Source organism: Thamnophis elegans, chromosome 1, assembly GCF_009769535.1.
Source record: "Thamnophis elegans isolate rThaEle1 chromosome 1, rThaEle1.pri, whole genome shotgun sequence".
Classification (NCBI taxonomy): domain Eukaryota; kingdom Metazoa; phylum Chordata; class Lepidosauria; order Squamata; family Colubridae; genus Thamnophis; species Thamnophis elegans.
Window position 1 is genome coordinate 32,921,814 of NC_045541.1, and position 21,853 is coordinate 32,943,666.

Consider the following 21,853-nt stretch of genomic DNA (forward strand, 5'->3'; position numbering starts at 1 on the left):
AATGGCATTTAAATGGGGCACCAGATTTTTGGGATTGCACCCAAGGCTCCTGTTACTATTGATACTATCCTTGCTTTCTTTTGCCAGAATTATTATACTTTTATTTGCAGGTCTTTGTGATTTTATCCAGTTCTTTCTGTCTAATCTGCTGTCTCCAGGCACTGCCAGTTAATTCCGGGGTGTTAGGTGGCAGGTACTTGTCTATTTAAATTATAAAGTCCCAGAGTACCTTAGCTTATTCATTTTCTATTTTGTCTACTCTGTGGTCCCATAAGTTCTTGCTTCCAGGCAAATAGTATCTCTTGGAAGTATTCCAATGAAGAATTAGAATAGAATAGAATAGAATAGGTTTATTGGCCAAGTGTGATTGAACACACAAGGAATTTGTCTTTGGTGCGGAAGCTCACAATGTACATATAAATAAAAAATAATAGGTCATAGGTCATTATCAATGATACTTAGAGTTTTGCTGATTGATAACTTCACCCAATGGTTTCATGTAGATGTTAAATTGGATTGGGGAGACTCAAGCCCTGTGGCATTCCACAAAGCAGGAGTACTTTGTACATATATTTGATAAGTATGTCCACCCATTCCACAATATATCCTTGCCAGAGTATCCAATTCTTAATAGCTGATCGTCAAGGTACATTTTTCAGAAAGCAGATATTTTTCAAGAAGAGTGCACTCTCATCAAATCAGGCTAAATCCTTTTCCACTTACCACAGGACCTGGATTTAATTTCAGCTTGTTTCTCTCATCCTGTATACTATCAAATTTCAGCAGCATTCAGGCAAGGATGGGAAAGAGTAATAGGCTGGGTGCCATCAGCAAACTGATTGCACTTCACACCAAAGTTTCAAAACTGTTCCCCCACCCCCACCCAGCAGCAGTTTCGTGCAGGTATTGAGTAATGTGAATGAGCACACAGAATAATTCGGTGCACAATAAATTAATAGCAAACAAGCATTCCCCTACCAGCATCTGGACAAAAACAAGCAGGAAAGACAGGAATGCAATTGGGTGGATCCAGAAGAGCTATCTGGCCTGCACTTTTCTATCTAGTTTCTGACAACACGGCACTTAAAATATATTGGGTTTTGCCAGCAGACTATCTACATAAGATATTCCAGATTCATTTAACCCAAAATCTGTACAAAAAATATGCTATAGTATTGGTAGTTCTAAGACCTTCAAATGCTGACATAGATTTATAAACAAATGAAAGAGAATCAATAATCTACCTAGGAAGGTAGTAATTAGTTGATTGCAGGAAGTATTTAATATTGAAGGCCAGAAAAAATACTTTGCATTTGGTTTTTCAAGAATAACCACTTAGTTAACCTGGAGTGTGTGTGTGTGTGTGTGTGTGTGTGTGTGTGTGTGTGTGTGTAAGAAAATATTTAGTGAAAATGTTTTAAACATGCACCTAAAATGTCTGATCTTTCTTTTGAATGTGCTTCCAGAAACTTCCACACTATAGGTCCTATTCACTTGCCATGAAATGAAAAAAAAAAATGAATTATCCAATGTATGAAACTGATGCTGATTGGTTTTCAAGAAAATCTTTGGAATAGCCATTTGATAAGGCAATTTGGAATGGCCAGTACAAAATCACAGACAGATGCAGGTCTGTTTCCAAGAACTAAAGCATCTGTGTGACATTTCTTGAAATTCAATAAACATGTCACATCTTTCAATTAAATGTCTAAATATCCGTAGTTCTTGAAATCCCTTGGCATGTAACTCTGCAGCCAAGATCTTGTTATACTAAGACTGAGTTCACCAGAAACAATAAAAATTAATAATAATGGTGGTGATGGGGTTTCTGTTGTACAGTACTCTGTGCTGGAAGAGTGTGAAGACTAAAAAAAAGCGGACCATTTTGTGATTATTTTGAATCTGGGTCAGAGCTGCTTTTTTCTTGCTTTCTCCCTCACTTCTTAAAGTGTTTCACCATAATCATATAAACAGATCTGTTGCCCCAATTTTAGAAAGATGTTGAGACTCTAGGAAAAGTACAGAGAAGAGCAACGAAGATGATTAGGGGATAGAAGGCTAGAACACATGAAGAATGGTTGCAGGAATTAGGTATGTATAGTTTAATGAAAAGAAGGACTAAGGGTAACATAGTAGTGTTGAAAATATACAAGGGGCTGCCACAAAAAAAAAGGGGGTCAACCTATTCTCCAAAGCACCTGAAGGCAGGACAAGAAGCAATGGATGGAAATTAAAGGAGAGAACCAAACTAGAAATAAGGAGAAGTTTCCTGACAGTTATAACAATTAATCATCGGAAGGACTTGCCTCCAAAAGTTGTGGGAGCTCCAAACTGAGAGTTTTTAAGAAGAGATTGGACAACCATTTGTCTGAAATGGTATAGGGTTTCCTGCTACAGCAGGGGGTTGGACTAGAAGGGAGCTCCAACATGCTTTCCGATTCTGTTATTCTATTTATTTTATTTACAAAACAAATAATATCAATGTTCACCAAGAAATAGGAGAAAAAAACACTATTCTATATGATTGTACCATGAGAGAAAAGAAAGGAACAATAACATAGGCAACAAATAATGTTAAGAGAAGCTTCCAGAACTTCACAACTAATAAGGGACCACTTAGCACTAACTGCTACAATTAACCTCTTCCCTGGACATTTAGGATTGTTTAATCCAAGAGTTTCTTCCTTTTAACATGGATTAGAATTTTGTTGCCCTTTAATCAGGAAGACACTGGAATAACAAAAAGCTACAGTATTTTTTTTAAAAATCACTACTGCTAATTGAAAAACAAGGGCTGGGTGAATGAACATGACATTTGAAGCAAATTGTTCTTTTCAGTTCACAGAAAGAACACAGAGAATCAAAGATAATCTCTATAAAATAGAGTGGTTATTCTTCCCTCCATGACTATTTGTCGTATTATATAAAAAAGTAGGCCTAGATCATATGAAAAGCCTAGCCAGTTCAGCATCCTGGTTCTTACTAACCTAATGCCCAAGAAAAGAAAAAGCCCAAGAGAGCCACTTTATGTTCTGCTTACATTTCCAGAATTGAAAAACTAATCCATTATGATTAATAACCCATAGAAAGTGCTTGGAAATAATTTTAAAAAAAACCCACCATCATCACCAAAGAGACCAATATTTTAATTCTGCAATTAAGACACAGTACTAACTGTAATGCTCCTACTACTACAGAAATAAATTAATACATCAATTATTTTTTTAAAGCTACAATAGCATATGTTAAACACCTAAAATACTTTGAAAAGTATACAAAAAATGTATAATACTTTTATCACAGCAGCAGCATTTTCTCCCTTATTCCAGGTTTCTCTGCAGTTTTAGAAGATGTCCAAAATGTTCTCTCCTCATACTAGTATACAATTAGTCCCATATCACAGGCCCTTATAGACAGCCATTGGACCTTTACCAGATTCTGTACATTTGCCTGGCAGATAGTTTTAGCTGCTAGGTTTTGTGAAGTTTAGGAAACATGAGTACTTTAAAAGATGTTTTTTAAGATAAGAGGAATCTCACTCATTTTGCTAGTACAGTATCTGGAAATTTCCTGTTAAGCTTCAAAGACATTTTGTTGTTACCATTATTACCACACCTCAGCTTACCAATGAACTATGGGGGGAGGGAGCTGGAGATAGGACACTACCCAGACATCAAGATGTCTGTCTGAGAACCAAGGACACTTCAGTGGTGTTTAAAAAAGCCAGAGGGACTTTCCCACAACAATATCTGGATAATGTATTAGACAATGAGATCTGAGTTAATTAGTATGTGTGTAAGAATGTGAACTTTAACTATGGGGTTTGGCGCAGGAAAAATCTAGATCTTGTTTTGCCTTCAATTGTGCCAAAGTGAACTACTCAATAAAGTCTTGCATAGAGAGATTGGATCGTCTTGATGGTACTTGCTTTGGTTGGGTTCGTCAGTCGGAACCTTGACATTCCCATCTGGAACGAATATGACCAATTCCGATAAAACTTTGAAAGGATAATGGAGCTTTGTTGAATTTCAACTCAAATGGGAATCCATTACAAAGATATTAAAGAATGGTATCTGGCTTTGTGAAGCATAAAGAAAAAGAAAAGGGAAGCAGTGTCTGTAGGCAGCGTCCCTTACATTCAGGTTTCTCTGATGTTTGCTTCATTGTTTGTTTCAAACAGCGTGATGCTAGTATGCTTCATTAAGCATTCTGTGTTACCACGCTGAAAATTTCACAATGCTGACGTGGACAGAATAGGAATGTGCAAAACATTACACAGTGTTAAGAATGGCAACACTTCCTTGTTTCAAGAAGCTGAGGTTTGTGTTATAATAAATAACACAAATACATTCCATCACTTATAAATCTTCATCAACATGTTGAGCAGGGGTGGGTTCCTGCCACAAATCTATAGTGCCATTTAGAACCGGTTCCAGCTCCCTCCCCCCACCCGTCCGCACATCATCAAGATGAAGAGCGAGAGGAGGAATTCTGGGAGTAGAAGTCCACAAGTCTTAAAGCTGTCAAGTTTGAACACCCCTGGGGTTTTTTCCTAAGGGGTTAGAGGTGCAAGGGTCTTGTAATTTGACAGCTTTAAGACTTGCACACTTCAATGCCAGAGTTCCTGAGCCAACATGACTGGAGGAGGAATTCTGGTTGAAGTCCACAAGTCTTAAAGCTGTCAAGTTTCAACACCCCTGGGGTTTTTTCCCTAAAGGGTTAGGGGTGCAAGGTCTTGTAACTTGACAGCTTTAAGACTTGCATGCTTCAAATTCCAGTTTCTGAGCCAACATTTTGGTTGCTGAGCAAGAGCATTGTTAAGTGAGTTTCACCACATTTTACAAGTTTGCCCTGCCCACCCAGTCACATGAATGCCAAGCCACTCCCACTCAGTCACATGGCTGGCAACCCACTCCCACGAGTCACATGGCTGGCAAGCCACTTCCATAAAGCAGGCCACACAGAAGAGGTTCTAAAAAATTTTGAAACCTACCACTGATGTTGAGGCTCTTGAAGTAATGACTTTAAACTTTAAGTACTGAAGAAAAAAGGCAAACATAACAAGAAAAACATAAAAAGATAAACTGTGAGAAAAGGATATGGCTCTTTTAAGTGCCTTAAATATAAAATGGGAGATCTTAAGTACCTGGTTATTAAATAAGAGAGATAAATAATAAATTTATTAGGACCTGGTAGAACCATAAGAATCTCTTGCATTGCTATTCCTGGATGTAAGATCTAGAGAAGCATGATGGCAAAGTTGAGTGAAAGGTGTATACTAGGTTCTCACCCAGATATTTACCTTGCATTCAGTTCAGTTCACCTGCTACCAACATGTTTTTTTTTACCTGTCCTTGTCCTTTCTATTTCCTACCTAACATTTCCATGATGCTGAATCTCCCTTTTCTTGGTGTTAATCTTAATTTGGTTATGATAATACATGAATTTGCTTCCTGCTCATGGAAAAATGCAACTAATTTCTTTTGTTAATTATTTTCCACCTTCTTGAAATTGTATGGAATGTACTATCCTGTTTGTACAACTGCAGACTCTGATTACTTCACAAAGGAAATGTGTATACAGATGATTTGTGCAGTAGCAGCAACTGTCTATCAACATCATGAGAGCTGTCTTCTTTTATATAATACTGATTTTTAATTGGCATCTTGTTGGAAGGGAGGGAGTAAAAAGCTAGTGTAACTATACTTTTCGGGCAAATCATTGGTAAATCATCATTCTGTAGGCATCATTCTGACTTGTAAAACAATAATTTTGATTGCTCATCTTTGGACAGGTTTCAGTCTCTTCTGATCTCTTGGAGTAGAGGCAGCACTTGCCTTGCCTTCCTTTCTCCTCCAGGGATCCTTGATGTAGGAACTAAAAGAAGAAAACAGAGAAGAAGTACAATAACAAGAAAACTGTTCTGCAGCCTGTGATTTAAAAAAACAACTACAGGGCTAGGGAACTTTAGAGATCTATTAGAATGCCATATTGTATGCACAGCTCTTTGGAATTAAATTCTAGACTGAGTTCAATTGAATTTTTTCTTAGAATATACTGTTGTTGGCTTGCATGTTTAATTTATCTATATTTGTGATAATGACTCTGAAAGTGGGGAAAAATAAATGTTTAGTACTCAATTTAATTAGGTTGTTTTCGATGTCTTATATCTAACCTTTTCTTAGCGAACTGGTTAAACTTTCTGTGTTTGCATTTTCAGCAAGCTCTTATGGTTGCCTCAGTCCATTTGGAAACAAGTGAGAGGATACCTAGACAATTATTGTCCTGAGCAGCATCTGTTAATTCTGATTTTCAAATTAGAGTGAATTCATTTGATATTCATTTCTGTATGTCAGTGCAGAGATGCTAATGATTTCCATAAAAATCCATCATGCCATCATTGTGATAATACATTTTCATGTAATATAAGAAAGCTTGGCTTTGTGTTAAATTCACAAGGGTGCCTCAGAAAACTTCTGCCAAATTAAATGATTTGTTTAAAGCTTTTGTTCCTAATGAGTCTTAATGACATTACAAAGGATGATGGCACTTCAGCTCTTTAAATCAAAAGACTGGATTGTTTAACTCTGGATGACACATTCATTCCATATTGTAAGCAGCAACTAAGACACAGTTAGGTTGTGGTTCAGAATTTTTTTAGAAATACCTATGATGGTTACAATAAATGGAGAAAATACAGTCACAGTCAGCTGAAGAACTTATTTCTAGAAGTGTTTCTACAAAACAAAATACAATTGTAATTACCTACTGTCATCTATTGCTCAACTTTAAAATTATGAGCAAATATCCTTTAATTTGGACAATATAATATATAGATATTAGGTGACTGATTGTATTGGCTTAGATTGTAAAAACTATAGTTCTATCAGATCATTCATTTGCCGCTCTTGTTAGAAAAAACATTATCAGTTGTAATTTAAATAAACTCAGTGTTTCAAACAAATGGGTTCATTCAGAATTGATTTTGTGCTCTATAATTTAATGGGGTAGAGGAAATTACTGGTATACCCTTTATTTTTTGCACAATATCTCTGTTTGCTTGGAATAAATAATTATTGTTTATCTGGTTTGTGTTTATGACTTTAGTAGACACAAGCCTAAATGCCATTTTTGAAGTTTATGACCAATGGCTGAAATATATATACTGAATTAAATTAAATGCAACAATAAATGTCATAATACAGAGGAAACCCATAAAGCAGTTTATCTATTACCTCTTTCCATTTTCTCAATCCACCCTGTACATAGCCAGTTGAGGCAAGAGTTTTGATAAATATCCAACAGGAGAGAAGACCTGCCCAGGCTTGGTAGTTTGGAAATAGCATCATTTTCATATCTATCTACACATCCAGACTGTCCTTGTTAGCTCTGTGTCTGTTTTATTCCTCAGTAATGTCTAGCATCAACTAACAGGAATGACAGAATGGAGCAATTGCAGGCATAATAAGGAAATGCTTTTTGTCTCCCACTCTGCACTCACAAGGCCTATCATAACCATATCACTCCAGTAATCTAATAACATGGTTTGTGCTGCAGATGGAGGTTAAATGAAGCTCTGCAGAACAAAAATTAAACAAGACTTAATGCAAAATAGAACTGGCTTCTCATTTTAAATGTCATGCACAGGAGTTGAACAAGATCCAATCTGGGTCGGTCACTAGGACTAGAGGTTTACTCTTCCGAGCTTTGGGACTTGTGCTGAATCCCATCCTCAGGGAACTTCTCTCTATTGGAATACATGCTTTGGGTTGTTCTATGAGTTGTATTTATGTGCCCTCCTTTATTTATGTGTACATAAATAAAGACCTGAACAATTTAAATAAATGCTGCTACTCACTTATTTCATCTGAAGTAATCACAAAAAAGGACTATTAAGCGTACTGTATCGAGAGTGCTCACTTTTTTCCTCAGAAGAATAACCATAATCAACCTTTCCATTTCTTGGCTGTGTAAGCAAAAATTCCATATAAAAGAAAACTTTCCAATTGAGGTCTAATAATGGGCTCTAGTAGTAGTTCATATCTCTGAAGGGAATAACAAATATATGAAATAGAGTAAGTTCCTGATAGACAACCAGTTCTTGTGATTTTAAGAGGTTCCCCTGACATGGAGGATAAACTTTATTGAAATTATTTATTTGCTCCAGAGCTTGCAGAGAAGGAAAGAAAGTTCACTGGATGATTACATGTCTTGATGTACTAGAGTCCTCACAGCAAGGAGTTTGCCAAGTAATGCTCGACTTACAATCATTTATTTAGAGCAAGGGTATCAAAATCACGGGCTATGGGCTGGATGCATCACACACTGACAACGCCCACCCTCAGCGAAGGGGGAAAAAGTCATGTGATGACGTGTTGTCGTGAGTTTGACACCCCTGATTTAGAGAATGACATTGAAAAAAATAACTTACAGCCAGCCCTTGTGGTTACAACCGTTATAGCATCTCTATAGTCACATAACAAACTTTCAGGTGCTTGATGTGTACTTTCTTCTGGAATACATACCAACGCACATACTGAGAGTACATTTATTTTTATATTTCTATTTTGTATTACTTAATTAATTTTATATTATATATAAATTATATACGGGTCTTATATACTTGATCAGAATTTACTTTATATACTGGATCAGAATTTCTGTCATTAGGCAGAGTGGTTAAGTGAGCCAGGCCCAAATTTTACAATCTTTTTTGCCATGGTTGCTAAGTGAATCACTACAGTTGTTAAGTGAATCATGGTAGTTCAGCAGATCCAGCTTCCTTCAGTGTCTTCGCTTGTCAGAAGCCAGCTGGGAAGGCCGCAGATGTTTATCCCATGACCCTGAGGTGCTGCAACAGTCATAAACGCATGTCGGGTTGCCTAGAGCCTGAATTTTGATCAAGTGATTGTGCAAATATTGCAAGAGTCATAAAATGGGAGGACTGGTCATAGGTCAATTCGTTCAGTGCCATCGTAACTTTGAATGATTGCTAAACAAACTGTTGTGTAAGTTTAGGATTACCTACATATAAACATTACTCAGTCTGTCATACAGGTGTGGTGTAATAGACTGGCATCTCTGATAGACCCTATGAACCTTGATTGTTTCTTTCAGATCAACCGCTTTGGCTGACAGTTTTGGAATATGATGCCTTAACTGCTTCTGCGGACAAATAAACCTGACTCTTGAAAAACATGTCTCGTATTCAGAACACAAATGGGGACTGTCCTATTTAGCATACTATTCTGTCAACTCGATTGCAGGTTTGATAGCATGTTAGCACAGCTGTGATAAGAGGGTTTCATGAAAAAAACTAAGATGACTGAATAAAATTTTGTTTGGAAGGGATGAAACCACCAGGGGATGCTAGAAGTTCTTAGAAGGAAAAAAAAGTTACAGAAGTTGCCCCCATGAGGGAATTAAGGATTTTTTTTTTAATAAGCCCACCAAAAGATAAGGTGTGTAACAAGATAAATTTAGTGAACCAAAGAGAATTGCTAATGCAATGTATGATCTGGCTAGATATCTGTTGTGAGATGTGGCATGCTTGCTTTGAGACATTAATCCTGCACGTAAATACAGGTAGTCCTTGACTTACAACTTTTCATTTAGTGATTGTTCAAGTTATAACTGAAAAGTTATAACTGAAAGAAAGTGAATTTATTATAAATTTCTTACTCATCACCGCTGCAGCATCTCTGAGGTCACGTGATCAGAATTTGGAAGTTTAGCAACTGGTTCATATTTATGAAAAATTGCAGTGCCCTGTGATCACCTTTTGTGACCTTCTGACAAAGTCAATGGGAAAGCCAGATTCTCTTAATAATCCTGTTACTGACATAGCAACTGTAGTGATTCACTTAAGGACTATGCTAAAAGAAGTTGTAAAAGAGGGCAAAACTCACTTCACTGTCTTGCTTAGCTACCAAAATTTTGGGCTCGATTGTGGTCCTAAGTTGAGGACTACTTGTAACAATGCAGAAATATAAAGTTTTCAAGATGTTCCCATCCATCTTTGTGTGATTATTTGAGCTACCTCGCACCAAGTGAAATGAACCACATAGTTTAGGACTGATCTGACAGAAGCATTCTGAATCTGTGGAATGACAAAGAAATGCAAAATAAAGAAATTCAACAAGTGGAATGAAATATTTACCATTATTAAGGGAGATAGAAATGAATACCAAGAGCCATGGTGGCGTAGTGGTTAGAGTGCAGTACTGCAGGCTACTTCTGCTGACCGCAGGCTGCTTGCAATTTGGCAGTTTGATTCTCATCAGTTCAAGGTTGACTCAGCCTTCCATCATTGTGAGGTCGGCAAAAATGAGGATCCATACTGTTGGGGGCAATATGCTGACTCTGTAAACCATTTAGAGAGGGCTGTATATAAGTCTAAATGCTATTTCTAGAGTGCTATTGCTACTATAAAAGCCTTAATGTTCAGCTCAGCTCTTGATGACCCCCACTTCACATCCCATTATATTCTTGCAACTGGAAATTTTTCCACAATAGGGACACAGTTCGTCCAGACTTTTCCAGAAATTTTTGTTTGACTACCTAGAATAATTTACTGCCGTGGATCTCTTAGTGGTTTCCCATTCAAGTACTAATATCAGGTCCAACTTTGCTGGACTTCTTTTTTCCTGAGGTGAGCTAAGATCCATTGGGCATTGCCAGCTGATGCAACTAACAAAAGTGTTTTTATCCTGTCCTTCCTACAAAAGCCTCAAAGAACATCCACCCTTCTCCATTCTCATCTCCATAACAACCTTGAAAGGTGGCTTAGATGAAGAGATAGTGCCCAACACCTGGGCTAAAGAAGTATAAAGAATCCAGATTTATTGCATTAAATCCCCTCCAGGTTTCTCAGCAAGGGTTTCCGGAATACAGATTATCCAAGGACATCCTTACTTTCAATTTTTTTTCTCTTGACTGCACTGCAATAACCTACTGATTTATAGAGGAATTGCGATGGAAAATGGTTGTTGCATTGAAAAATGTCACTTTGGCTTTTTCTTGCATTTTGTAAACAAGACTTCTGATTCACAGCACCTCCTAATGTAATTGTGTATCACAGCAAATAGCTGTTTTTGAGTTTCTCTCATATTAAGAACTCCATAAAGAGTAAAATGTTTGTCCTCTTGTGCATATAGAGCTCATGATTAGATTTTATTTTCTATCTCACAAAGAAACCATTTTATTCTGAATATTATATTACAAGACTGCTTAAGGAGCATTAAATGTTCGGAAGTTTAGGCATGCTAGGTTAGAGCCACCTTGTTAAACTTTAATCCAACATATTGTATATTAAGGTAATTATTATAATTTGTTCATCAAATGTGTTAATTTATTTTAATCCATTTATACTGCTGCCCATCTCGCAGTACAGAAGCAACTCTAGTGCTTTATTTGCTAGAGAATGACTGCATAAAAATTTATTGATAGCAATGGCAAATCTTTATAGTTTTAATTCAATTACTGTAGCATCAATAAAGGAGAATATTTGTAGCTCAGGGTTGAAATGAGGGGTCTTTGATGCTCTCTGAACTTGGTTGTTTTCTTGCAGACATTTCATTACTCAAATTAGGTAATATCATTGGTGCTAGTAGGGAGTGGGGTTTCCCCAGTTTATATTCTAGTGGCTTGTCCTATCAGTGTTAATGGGGGAGATCTTAAGAGGTGCTTTGGCTTATTTGACTTGCTTGGAAGTTTCTTAATTGGGGTATTATAATATTGTGTTATTACAGTTTTGATTTCATTACAGGTCATCCTCAACTTACGACCACAATTGAGCCCAAAATTTATGTTTCTAAGTGAAACATTTATGAGTTTTGCCCCATATTATGATCTTTGTTGTCACAGTTGTTGAGTGAATCACTGCAGTTGTTAATAACATGGTTAAGTGATTCTGTCGTAAAAGATGATCACATGACACTGAACCCGTCATAAATGAGTTAGTTGCTAAGCACCTGAATTTTGATCACGTGACTATGAAGATGCTGCCATATTTGTAAATGTGAAAAATGGTCATGTCACTTTAATGCTGTTTAAATTTTGGTCACTAAATGAACTGTTGTAAGTTGAGGAGTACCTCCATATTTAATTTGTATAACTCCAGGCAGCATACATAATGGTCCAGTGGGATGGACCACAATGGGTCTCCTAGTCTGCTCATAACAACCACCCTTTGAGGTGGGTTGAACTGAATGGGAGTAACTATCCCATTTTAAAAATCTCATCCTCTTGTAAAAAAAAAGTGAGCAATTTGTTTTTTTAAATATTTTTTTATTTTTAAACAAACAAAAATAGACAAAAACATAAAACACATACAACTTTCTTCCATTTCATATAGCGTGTCATTTGGTTACAAGATTTTGTGCGTCTTTTCCATGGTCACCACTTACAGTTATATATCGAATCACAAATTGTTCATTAGGTAAACATAAATGCATTATTGTTATATATCAATTTTTCAACTGTAATTATTAATCCTTAATTTTAAACAAGATATTCTGGATATTAAATCCATTCACACAACATCATTTTTCATCAATAGTTCGACTCCTGTTATTATTCCTACATTTTAAACAAAATATTCTATATATTGAAATCATACATACATCATTCCATTACTTCGTTCTAATCTGTTTAACAGTGCTAAATCCTTATGGTATTGCATATAGCATTCCACTATTCTTAGAATATAAAAAAAAATTCTCCCACTTTTTCCATTACCATGATTTTTTATCTAACCATTGATAAAACAAATCCCAAACTTTGTAGAATTGTTCATCTTCTTGTTCTCTAATTTCAAATGTCAATTAACTCATTTCCGCACATTCCATAATTTTTTGAATAATTTCCTCCTGCATTGGTATTTTCTCATTTTTCCAGTGTTTTGCAAATACGATTCTGGCTGCTGTTAAAACATTTACAATCAAATATTTCAAGTCTCTATTATATATTTCTGGTATGATTCCCAATAAAAAAAGTCTCTGGTTTAAAGTCTATATGTTTTTGTGTCATTTTCTCCAACCACCTGTGAATTTTAGTCCAATATCTTTTAGATTCTGTGCAAGTCCACCACATGTGGTAATATGAACCCGGTGTCTGAAGACATTTCCAACACTTTTCTGATTTATTCTTGAACATACTATACATGCTATTCTCGTTGGGGGTAGATGCCACCTGTAAAACATCTTATACAATTTTTCCTTATATGCTGTTGACATTGTCATTTTATAATTCTGAGACCACAATTTCTGCCACTTTTCTAATTCAATCCCGTGCCCCACGCTATCATAGGTTCTTTAACTTGTTCTTCTTCTAGCTTAACCTCTAGTAAATGTCCATATAATTTTTAAATTACTTTTTCATCAGTACCTGTTAAAATTTAACTAATTCAGTCATTTTGTCATAAAAACCTTCCTCTTTACTATCTTTGTCATATCTAGATTGTATTTGCACATATGAAAACCAATTCCCGTCTTGTTCCAACTTTGCTTAGATTTAAGTTCACCCTCTGCATTCAATATTTCACCATATCTAACTGGTTGTTCCTTTTTGTATATTATTGGGTATGAAAAGGCTTCAATAGTTGATAGCCAGACTGGAATTTTTAAATAATATTGCTTTTTGATCTTTGCCCAATTTAATAGCAACGCCTCCCTTAAGTAATGTCATCTGAAATACCTCTGTGTTTTAGTTCCCTTATACCATAAAAAAGCATGCCAACCCAACAATAAGTCATGACCTTCTACAGTCATTAGTCTAGAATTCCTTAGTGTTACACATTCTTTAAACCACATCAAACTTGCTGCCTGGTAATATAATTCCCAATTGGGCCTCTTGTTTCTCCTCTTGTTCTTGCATCTTGTAGTGATTTTAATTTTATTCTTGCTTTTTTCCCCTGCCAAATGTATTTCAGCACTATTTTGTTTAAATCATCAAAGTATTCGTTCCCTAATCTGATTTGTATTGTCTGGAACAAATATAGGATTCTGGGTAGAATGTTTTGATTGTAGATATTCTCCCTATCATTGATAGTTGTAAATTTTCCCATTTCTTCAAATCATTTGCAATCTCTTGTTTAAGTTTATAATAATTGGTCTCTTTAAGTGCACTACATCTTGCTGTTAAATATATCCACAAGTATTTAACCTTGTTTGTGACTTGCATCTCCAAGATTTCTGCTAATTCTTCCTTTCGTCTTGTTGATATATTCTTTGTCAAGATCTTCATTTTATCTTTGTTTATTTTCAATCCGGCTATTTTCCCATATTTCTCTATTTTTTCTATTAGTTTGGGAGCTGTTTCCAATGGATCTTCTAGAATGAAAATGAAGTCCTCTGCAAATGCTTGTAATTTGTATTCTTCCTTTTTAATTTTCATTCCTTTTATTTCCTTTTTTTCTCTAATATTTCTGTTTAAGACTTCTAATGTTAAGACAAAAAGTAGGGGTGATAATGGACAACCTTGTCTCGTCCCTTTCTTTATTTCAATAGGATCTGTCAGCTCTCCATTTATCATTATATTTGCTGATTGCTTGTGGTAAATAGTTTGTATTGTTTGTGTAAATTTTTTGCCAAAACCCATCTGTTCCAGTTGCAACAGCATAAAATGCCAATTCACATTGTCAAATGCTTTCTGTGCGTCTAAGAACATCAGAGACATTTGCTTTTTGGGGTGTGCCTCATAGTATTCCAAAGTGCCTAGAATTATTCTCATATTGTCTTTAATTTGTCTCTTTGGTAGAAATCCATTTTGATCTGAATTTGTTTCTGGACATAGTTAAAAAATGATCACATTGATTTTAAACCCACTTTTATGTCTAATATAAAAGTTTACTAAACATGATAAACTATATATGTGATGGCGAACCTATGGCACACATGCCAGAATTGGCACGCAGAGCCATCTTTCCTGGCATGCGAACCATCACCCGTTGCTCTTCCGGGTTCCGACGTGCTGACCAGCTGGTCTTCACATGTACAGGAACACCAGAAACCGGAAGAGCAGCCACTGAGTGTGCATGTGTGCACCTGGAAGATTATCTTCCGGTGCTAGCTGGTCTTCACATGCACATGCACGCCAGAAACAGGAAGACCAGCTGGCTGTTACACATGTGCGCACTGGAAGCCGACAGATCATTTTCCCAGTGCAGGCACGCGCAATAGGTGGCTGCTCTTCCGGTTTCCGGCACCCGTTTGCTCCCATTTTGGTGCCGAAAAGGTTCACCAACACTGAACTATACTATGCACAATTTTTTTTATTGTGGCCTTTCATTAATATAATGTTTCAATCACTTTAAACTTCACTGATGACAATCATCTTCGAAGGCTCGTCTCAGTTGAATGCCTCCTCCCCTTCCTCTGAGAAGCTGGTTGCTACTAAACAGATTATTTTCAATCCTGGTGTCCAGTGAGATTCAAATTATATTTACTGGGGAATAGATTATTCAAAAAATTGTTTTTATGAGGTTTTTAGATATGTCAATGCTTGATTCTTCATATTGTCTCTGTTGCTAGCTCACTTTTCCATTGATATTTCAATAATTTCATTATTTTAACAAACCATCCCACGTCTTGCACCAATTTGAAGGTAAATCTAAATAATAAATCTGGAAAAAGATCATCCCTTTGCTTTTTATAAGAGCTGCTTCTAAATTGCGTTTGCCAATTGGAACCTATCCAACGAAACTGATTTCTGGAGCTTGCAATTGGACTGTGGGGCTATTATTATTGTATTGCTTTTCCTCAGGTTCCCCCCCCCCCAGCTTATGGGTCCCAGGCACTTTATACTATTTAGGTTTAGGTTTTATTCAACTTGTATGCCGCCCTATTCCCGAAGGGAAGGGAACAATACAAAAGGAAAAAAACAAGACAAACCACAATACAAAACCAGTTTAAAAGGTCTCAACAAACACAACAATTCAAGTGGGGATGGAACTCAACAGCCCCAGGCCTGCCGGAACAGCCAGGTCTTAATGGCTTTACGGAAAACCTGAAGGGCGTTCTTTCTCCATTTTCATTAAATCCCTGCAAACCGCCTACAGGGTGTTAAAAGGTTTGGTTCCCACCCACCCCCATCCCCCATGGTTATGCAGAACTCTCCCAACTCAGTGTTGAGCAACTTTTATGATATGTGGACTACAGCTGACCAGGGAATTGTGGGAGTGGAAGCAGTGGTGTATTAACCATTAAGCAGACTAAGCACACGCTTAGGGCATCAGACCCAAGGAGCAGGGGATGAAATTAAGCAGATTCTGGAGAACCGGTAACGGAAATTTTGAGTAGTTCGAGAACTGGCAAATACCACCTCTGCCTAGCCCCACAGTGTGGCGGGAATGGAGATTTTGCAGTATCCTTCCCCTGCCATGCCCACAGAACCGGTAGTAAAAAACATTGAATTTCACCACTGCCAAGGAGATACAAAGTTGAGAAAGAAAAAAAAACCAATGAAGATTTATACAGTATGTACAAGGGGGGGGGGGCACCAAGATTTGTCAGTGCTTAGGACACCAGTGAGCAGTGATAAAATTCATTTTTACTACCGGTTCTGTGGGAGTGGCTTGGTGGGTGTGGCAGGGGAAGGATACTGCAAAATGTCTATTCACTCCCCACTCTGGGGCCAGCTAGATGTGGTTATTTACTGGTTCTCTGAACTACTCAAAATTTCTGCTACCATTTCTCCAGAAACTGCTGAATTTCACCCCTGCCAGTGAGCCTTAATATGCCACTGAATGTCACACACCTCAAAAGTGGCTGAGGTCGAGAAACGTCGTTCTAACTAGATCGACGTTTCCTTCCTGTGTTAAAAATTTCCGGCCCGGTTGCAAAGGTGCTTTTCTTACCGCACCTTAAAGAGGAATTGTAACCTAAGCTTCCGTGGAGTGCAGTTTCCTCTTTCTTCCAATCAGAAATACCAGGCGTGATTCATTCCGAAAATACGGGGGGAGGAATCCTACTTCGGAAGAAAAAAAAAAAGTCCCCCGCTGCAAAAGGTCGCAGCCCCGTCGAGTAGCTTTCTCTTTCGATTTCTCTCGCTCTTCGCACCCGTTTTCCCGGGGATTTTCCAGCCCGCGCCTGCTTTTCTCCCAACCAGAACGGATTGCTTCAAGAGGCGGAAAAAGACGGGATTGGCCTTTCGCCTCCGCCAATCATCGCCCTACGACCCAGAAGCTCACCCAGCGGGGGAATGTAACTCAGAGCTCGAGGAAGCGCCCGCGGGGGAGACTTTTCCCGGGAGAAGCGAAAGTAGCTGCTGCCGCCTTTCGTCCGCCTGTGCGCTTTGGCCACCTGCCCTTCTTAGGATGAGGGGGCTGCTCTCAGGCTCCGTGCCCACCTGCAGGGCGATTCTGACGGTTGCCATCCTGTGTTACTGCTGCGCTAAAAGAGCAGCTTCTTTAGGTAAGCAACCCTGTAGGGCGCTGTACCCCATCCCACCCCCGACTAGCTCTCTAATCAGTCCCCACGCAGGAAAGCGGCTGGCTGGAGGCCGAAGAAGGAACAACTAAGTCTGACGGCCGACCCTCCGCTGCGCAAGCCGAGGGGGGGGGGGGCTCTCCCCCAGAGGGAGAGAAGGTGTTGGTTAGGGAAGTAGGAAATCCCCGTTTAAAGGCGTAGGGCTGAAGGTGAGGGGGTGCCTTTGGAGACGCGTGGAGGATACTCCCACACCCCTCGCTTGCTTCTCCGGGGGTGGATGGATAGGTGGGATGGGGCTGCTGCCCCTGGGGCAGGTAGTCTCTAGCGAGCGCCGGGAACTGCGCTGCAAGCGCCTCTCGAGCTTGCTCTCGCCCTTCCAGCATTGCGCGCGCGCGAGAGAGCTCTCCAAGTCTCCGGTTTGCGCCAAGGCCGCGCATTTAGAGCCGTGACTTGACAGTTTTGTTGTTGTTGTTGTGGGGGTGCTTGTGTTTTGAGCCTCTGGCACTCTGGTGGTTGTCCCAGAGGCTTTTTAACCTGAACGTCGTAGCAGGAGTAACTTCAGAATATCGCCGACGACGACGACTTAGCTATGCCGTTTGCAGTGGGGGTTTGGGAATGGGCGTCGGAGGCAGAGACCACGGCTTCCTCCAGGCTCCTTTTGCTTTCTTTCCCAGAGTTATTTAGAGGGTTTGCCAGAGATTCCTTGCGTGCTTTGATTTTTTTTAGGAGTTAAAAACTTGGCTTACTCTTCGGTGTAAAAGCAAAAAAGAACGCGGGGCTTTTGAAGCTAGGTGGAGAACCAAATTGGATTCAAGGAGACTTTTGGTTTTCACTTCAAGACGGGGGTGGGGGGGTTCTTTCCAATGCTACATTTGACTGGTGGACTTTTTTTTTTCTTTTTTGGAAAGTTTTTATTTTATTTTTATATAATCACTTTTACATCATTAATCTTACAGTGTGTCATCTGGGTACAATCTTTGTCTCATTATATTTAACGGTTACATCATTTTAAATCTATTTTTATCTTGCTTTTACATTTACATTTACATTGCCTTTTAATTCAACTCCTCCCCTATAATTCTCTGTTCTTTTCCAAATTATTCAATTGATGGACTAGTGCACTTTATAAGTTGTGTGTGTTTGCGCATGTGCAATAATGACAAGTGTTGAAGTTCTGGCAGGAAAAAAAAACCGTAGCAACCAAATCATTCTGATGAATTGAAGTTTCAGTTTGATTTCACTGGAAAATCTTTAAGACTATTAAGGTATTTTGCAGATCTGTGTTCCGCTGATAAGCATTGGCTGGTGTTTTTCTTAACGTTTTTTAAATTGCTTTAAAGAGATTGTGAGTTGAAATTTGAACCTACCGTTAATTCTACATTACTGTATAAATACACTATATTGCCAAAAGTATTCGCTCACCCATCCAAATAATCAGAATCAGGTGTTCCAATCACTTCCATGGCCACAGGTGTATAAAATCAAATACCTAGGTATGCAGACTGTACAAACATTTGTGAAAGAATGGGTCGCTCTCAGGAGCTCAGTGAATTCCAGCGTGGAACTGTGATAGGATGCCACCTGTGCAACAAATCCAGTCATGAAATTTCCTCGCTCCTAAATATTCCACAATCAACTGTCAGCTGTATTATAAGAACATGGAAGTGTTTGGGAATGACAGCAACTCAGCCACGAAGTGGTAGGCCACGTAAACTCGTCCAACATCAGTTTGGGACCTCACAAATGCGCTTCTGGAAGAATGGTCAAAAATTCCCATAAACACACTCCTAAACCTTGTGAACAGCTTCCCAGAAGAGTTGAAGCTGTTATAGCTGCAAAGGGTGGACCGATGTCATATTGAACCCAATGGATTAGGAATGGGATGTCACTTACAGTAAGTTCATATGCGAGTAAAGGCAGGTGAGCGAATACTTTTGGCAATATAGTGTATCACAAAGTCTTTGGGCTTTGTGAAGGGAAAAATTAAATTGTAATTTCATATGGATTAAATTGCTATATGCAAATGTTTTAAAACTCTTGCTTATCATTTTCACATGTAAATACTTTCAAGCATGACAGTTCAATAGTACCCAAGCCCTTTTATGTGTAAACAGTGTAACTAAGGTTTACCTAACATTTTTTCACATACATTATGCTATAATTGTTTATGAGAGATTGTGTGTGAGTCTGTGTATATAGTGCAGTCTTACATTATTTAGAAAGAGCTTCTAAGATTATTATTTCCGTTGCTAATGCAATTATTCTAAAACTTTCCTGTATACCATTTTACTGGAATATATGTAAATACTTTCAAGCATGACAGTTCCCCACCCTCTTTTGTGTAAACAGTGTAACTAGGATTTATCTAACATTAATTCACATATATTATGATTGCTACTTGTGTGAGAGAGATTGTGTGTATGTGTGTGTAATATGTAGGTTTATATTATGTAGAAAGGACTTTTTTAACTATAGGTAATCCTTGAGTTATGACAGTTCACTTAGTGACTGTTTGAAGTTGCAACATAGCCCTCTCCCTTTCTTGCCAACAAAGGCTTTTTGCAAAGACAACCTGAACCTAAAGGGACACAATCTTCCTGTAGGCTTTGGCAAGGCTTTGCCAAAAGCCTTTGCTGGCCTGACAGGGACCAACACCAACATCCCTTCCGGCTCTGTTTTGGAAAGCAAAGGCTGTCCAGAGTTTAGAGTTTAATAACATTTATATGCCACCCGATCCTGTGGGACTCCGGGCGGCTTACAATACAACAATAATTAAAAAAGAAAATAAAATCAGATACAAAGAAGAAAAATAGATATAAAATACAGCACATCATGTACTCTATTCTGAATGGGGCTGGACCGTATTTTGGGGTCAACAGCCCCAGACCTGCTGGAACAACCAGGTTTTAATGGCTTTCCGGAAGGCCGAGAGAGTGGGAAGAGTCCGGATCTCTGCGGGTAGATCATTCCACAGGCCCGGGGCAACTACAGAGAAAGACCTCCCCCGAGTAGTCGCCAACCGGCATTGCCCGGTCGACGGCACCCGGAGGAGGCCCAGCCTGTGAGATCTTATGGGTCGTTGGGAGGTATGTGGCAGGAGGCAGTCCCGCAGATATCCAGGTCCCAAGCCATGTAGGGCTTTAAAGGTAATGACCAGCACCTTGAAGCGCATTCGGAGACCGATGGGAAGCCAGTGCAGCTCGCGGAGGATAGGTGTAACATGGGTGTACCTAGGTACACCTGATATTGCTTGCGCGGCCACATTCTGGACCCATTGTAGTCTCCGAACTCTTCAGGGGAACCCCCAAGTAAAGCGCATTGCAGTAATCAAGCCTAGAGATGACGAGAGCATGAGTGACCAAAAGTGTTTGCAAGCCGATGGGACGCTTTGACACAGGGCAACTTCGCTGCCCCGAATCCTCCTATTGGCTTGCAAACAGTTTGGGCTCCAAGACTAGAAGCCTATGGGGGCTGTGATCTTGCGTGACTTCAGGCACTCATCCGTTTTTGCATGGAAGGAGTGCCTGAAGTTACGTGCGATCACACCCCTCAGAAGCTTCCAGTCTCGGCATCCAAACTGTTTGCAAGCCGATGGGATGCTTCACGCTGCCCAAAAGTTTGCACGCCGAAACTGGAAGTTTCTATGGACCATGATTTTTCACGGGAGACAGGCTGGAGATAACTCACTAGACCTTCACAAGGTAAGTGACCCAACGTTGCAGGAGGAGGGGGCTAAGCAATTGTGGGAAGCATGAGGCATCTTATTGGTTTGGAGGAGGCCTCGGGTGGTCTTAAGCAGGTGGCCTGTTCCATCACTATCCCCCCCCAACTTTTCCCATCCTGAGATATGTCATGTGCACTTATATGACCCATACATTTGATTATCGAATGCATGGGCGAAAGCAGGGAGTGCCCACGAGGTGCTCATTTTATGTGATTTACTCCAATGGATCCTCGAGTTACAAATGTCATTGGCAGGCATTTGTAACTTGAGGACTCCCTGTAGTTTATTATTTTTCTTGCTAATTGTTTATGGAGATTTATGAAGAAATATTATGAAGAAATGTGGCAATTATGTGGCAAATGTGGGAGGGAGTTTTCTTGTTCAGGAAACTGCTGCAAAATAACAAAAAACGTATCTGACGTAAGCTGACCAATAATAATGTGGGTCATTAAAGGGGTAGTTGTTTTTCACTTTGAAAATGTATTTAAATCTCATATTCATATGTATTAATTGCTCTCTCCTGTCTCTTACAATAGAGCAGGGTGAAACCCTTTTGCAAAAGCAATAATAAACAGCTATTTTATTGTTCAATTGAGTCTCCTGGTGTTTCTCTGAGGGGTTTTGAATCTCACATCTATTAAGTTCTATTTCTATTCAGTTACATTTTAAACTGAACTGAAGAAGTTTCTTGGATGAGAAACGA

The 21,853-nt window shown here is 38.8% G+C and overlaps 1 protein-coding gene across 1 annotated transcript in view; it reads left to right on the forward strand.

Annotated features, from left to right (window-relative positions):
- The first annotated feature begins 16,990 nt into the window (after nt 1-16,990).
- The window catches only part of LOC116504042 (lymphocyte antigen 75-like), an 85,820-nt gene continuing 80,957 nt past the window's right edge, over nt 16,991-21,853 (forward strand). Inside the window, exon 1 of the mRNA XM_032210864.1 lies at nt 16,991-17,411. Coding sequence (XP_032066755.1) covers nt 17,315-17,411 — 97 coding nt within the window. The 5' untranslated portion in view covers nt 16,991-17,314. The remainder of the gene's footprint in view (nt 17,412-21,853) is intronic.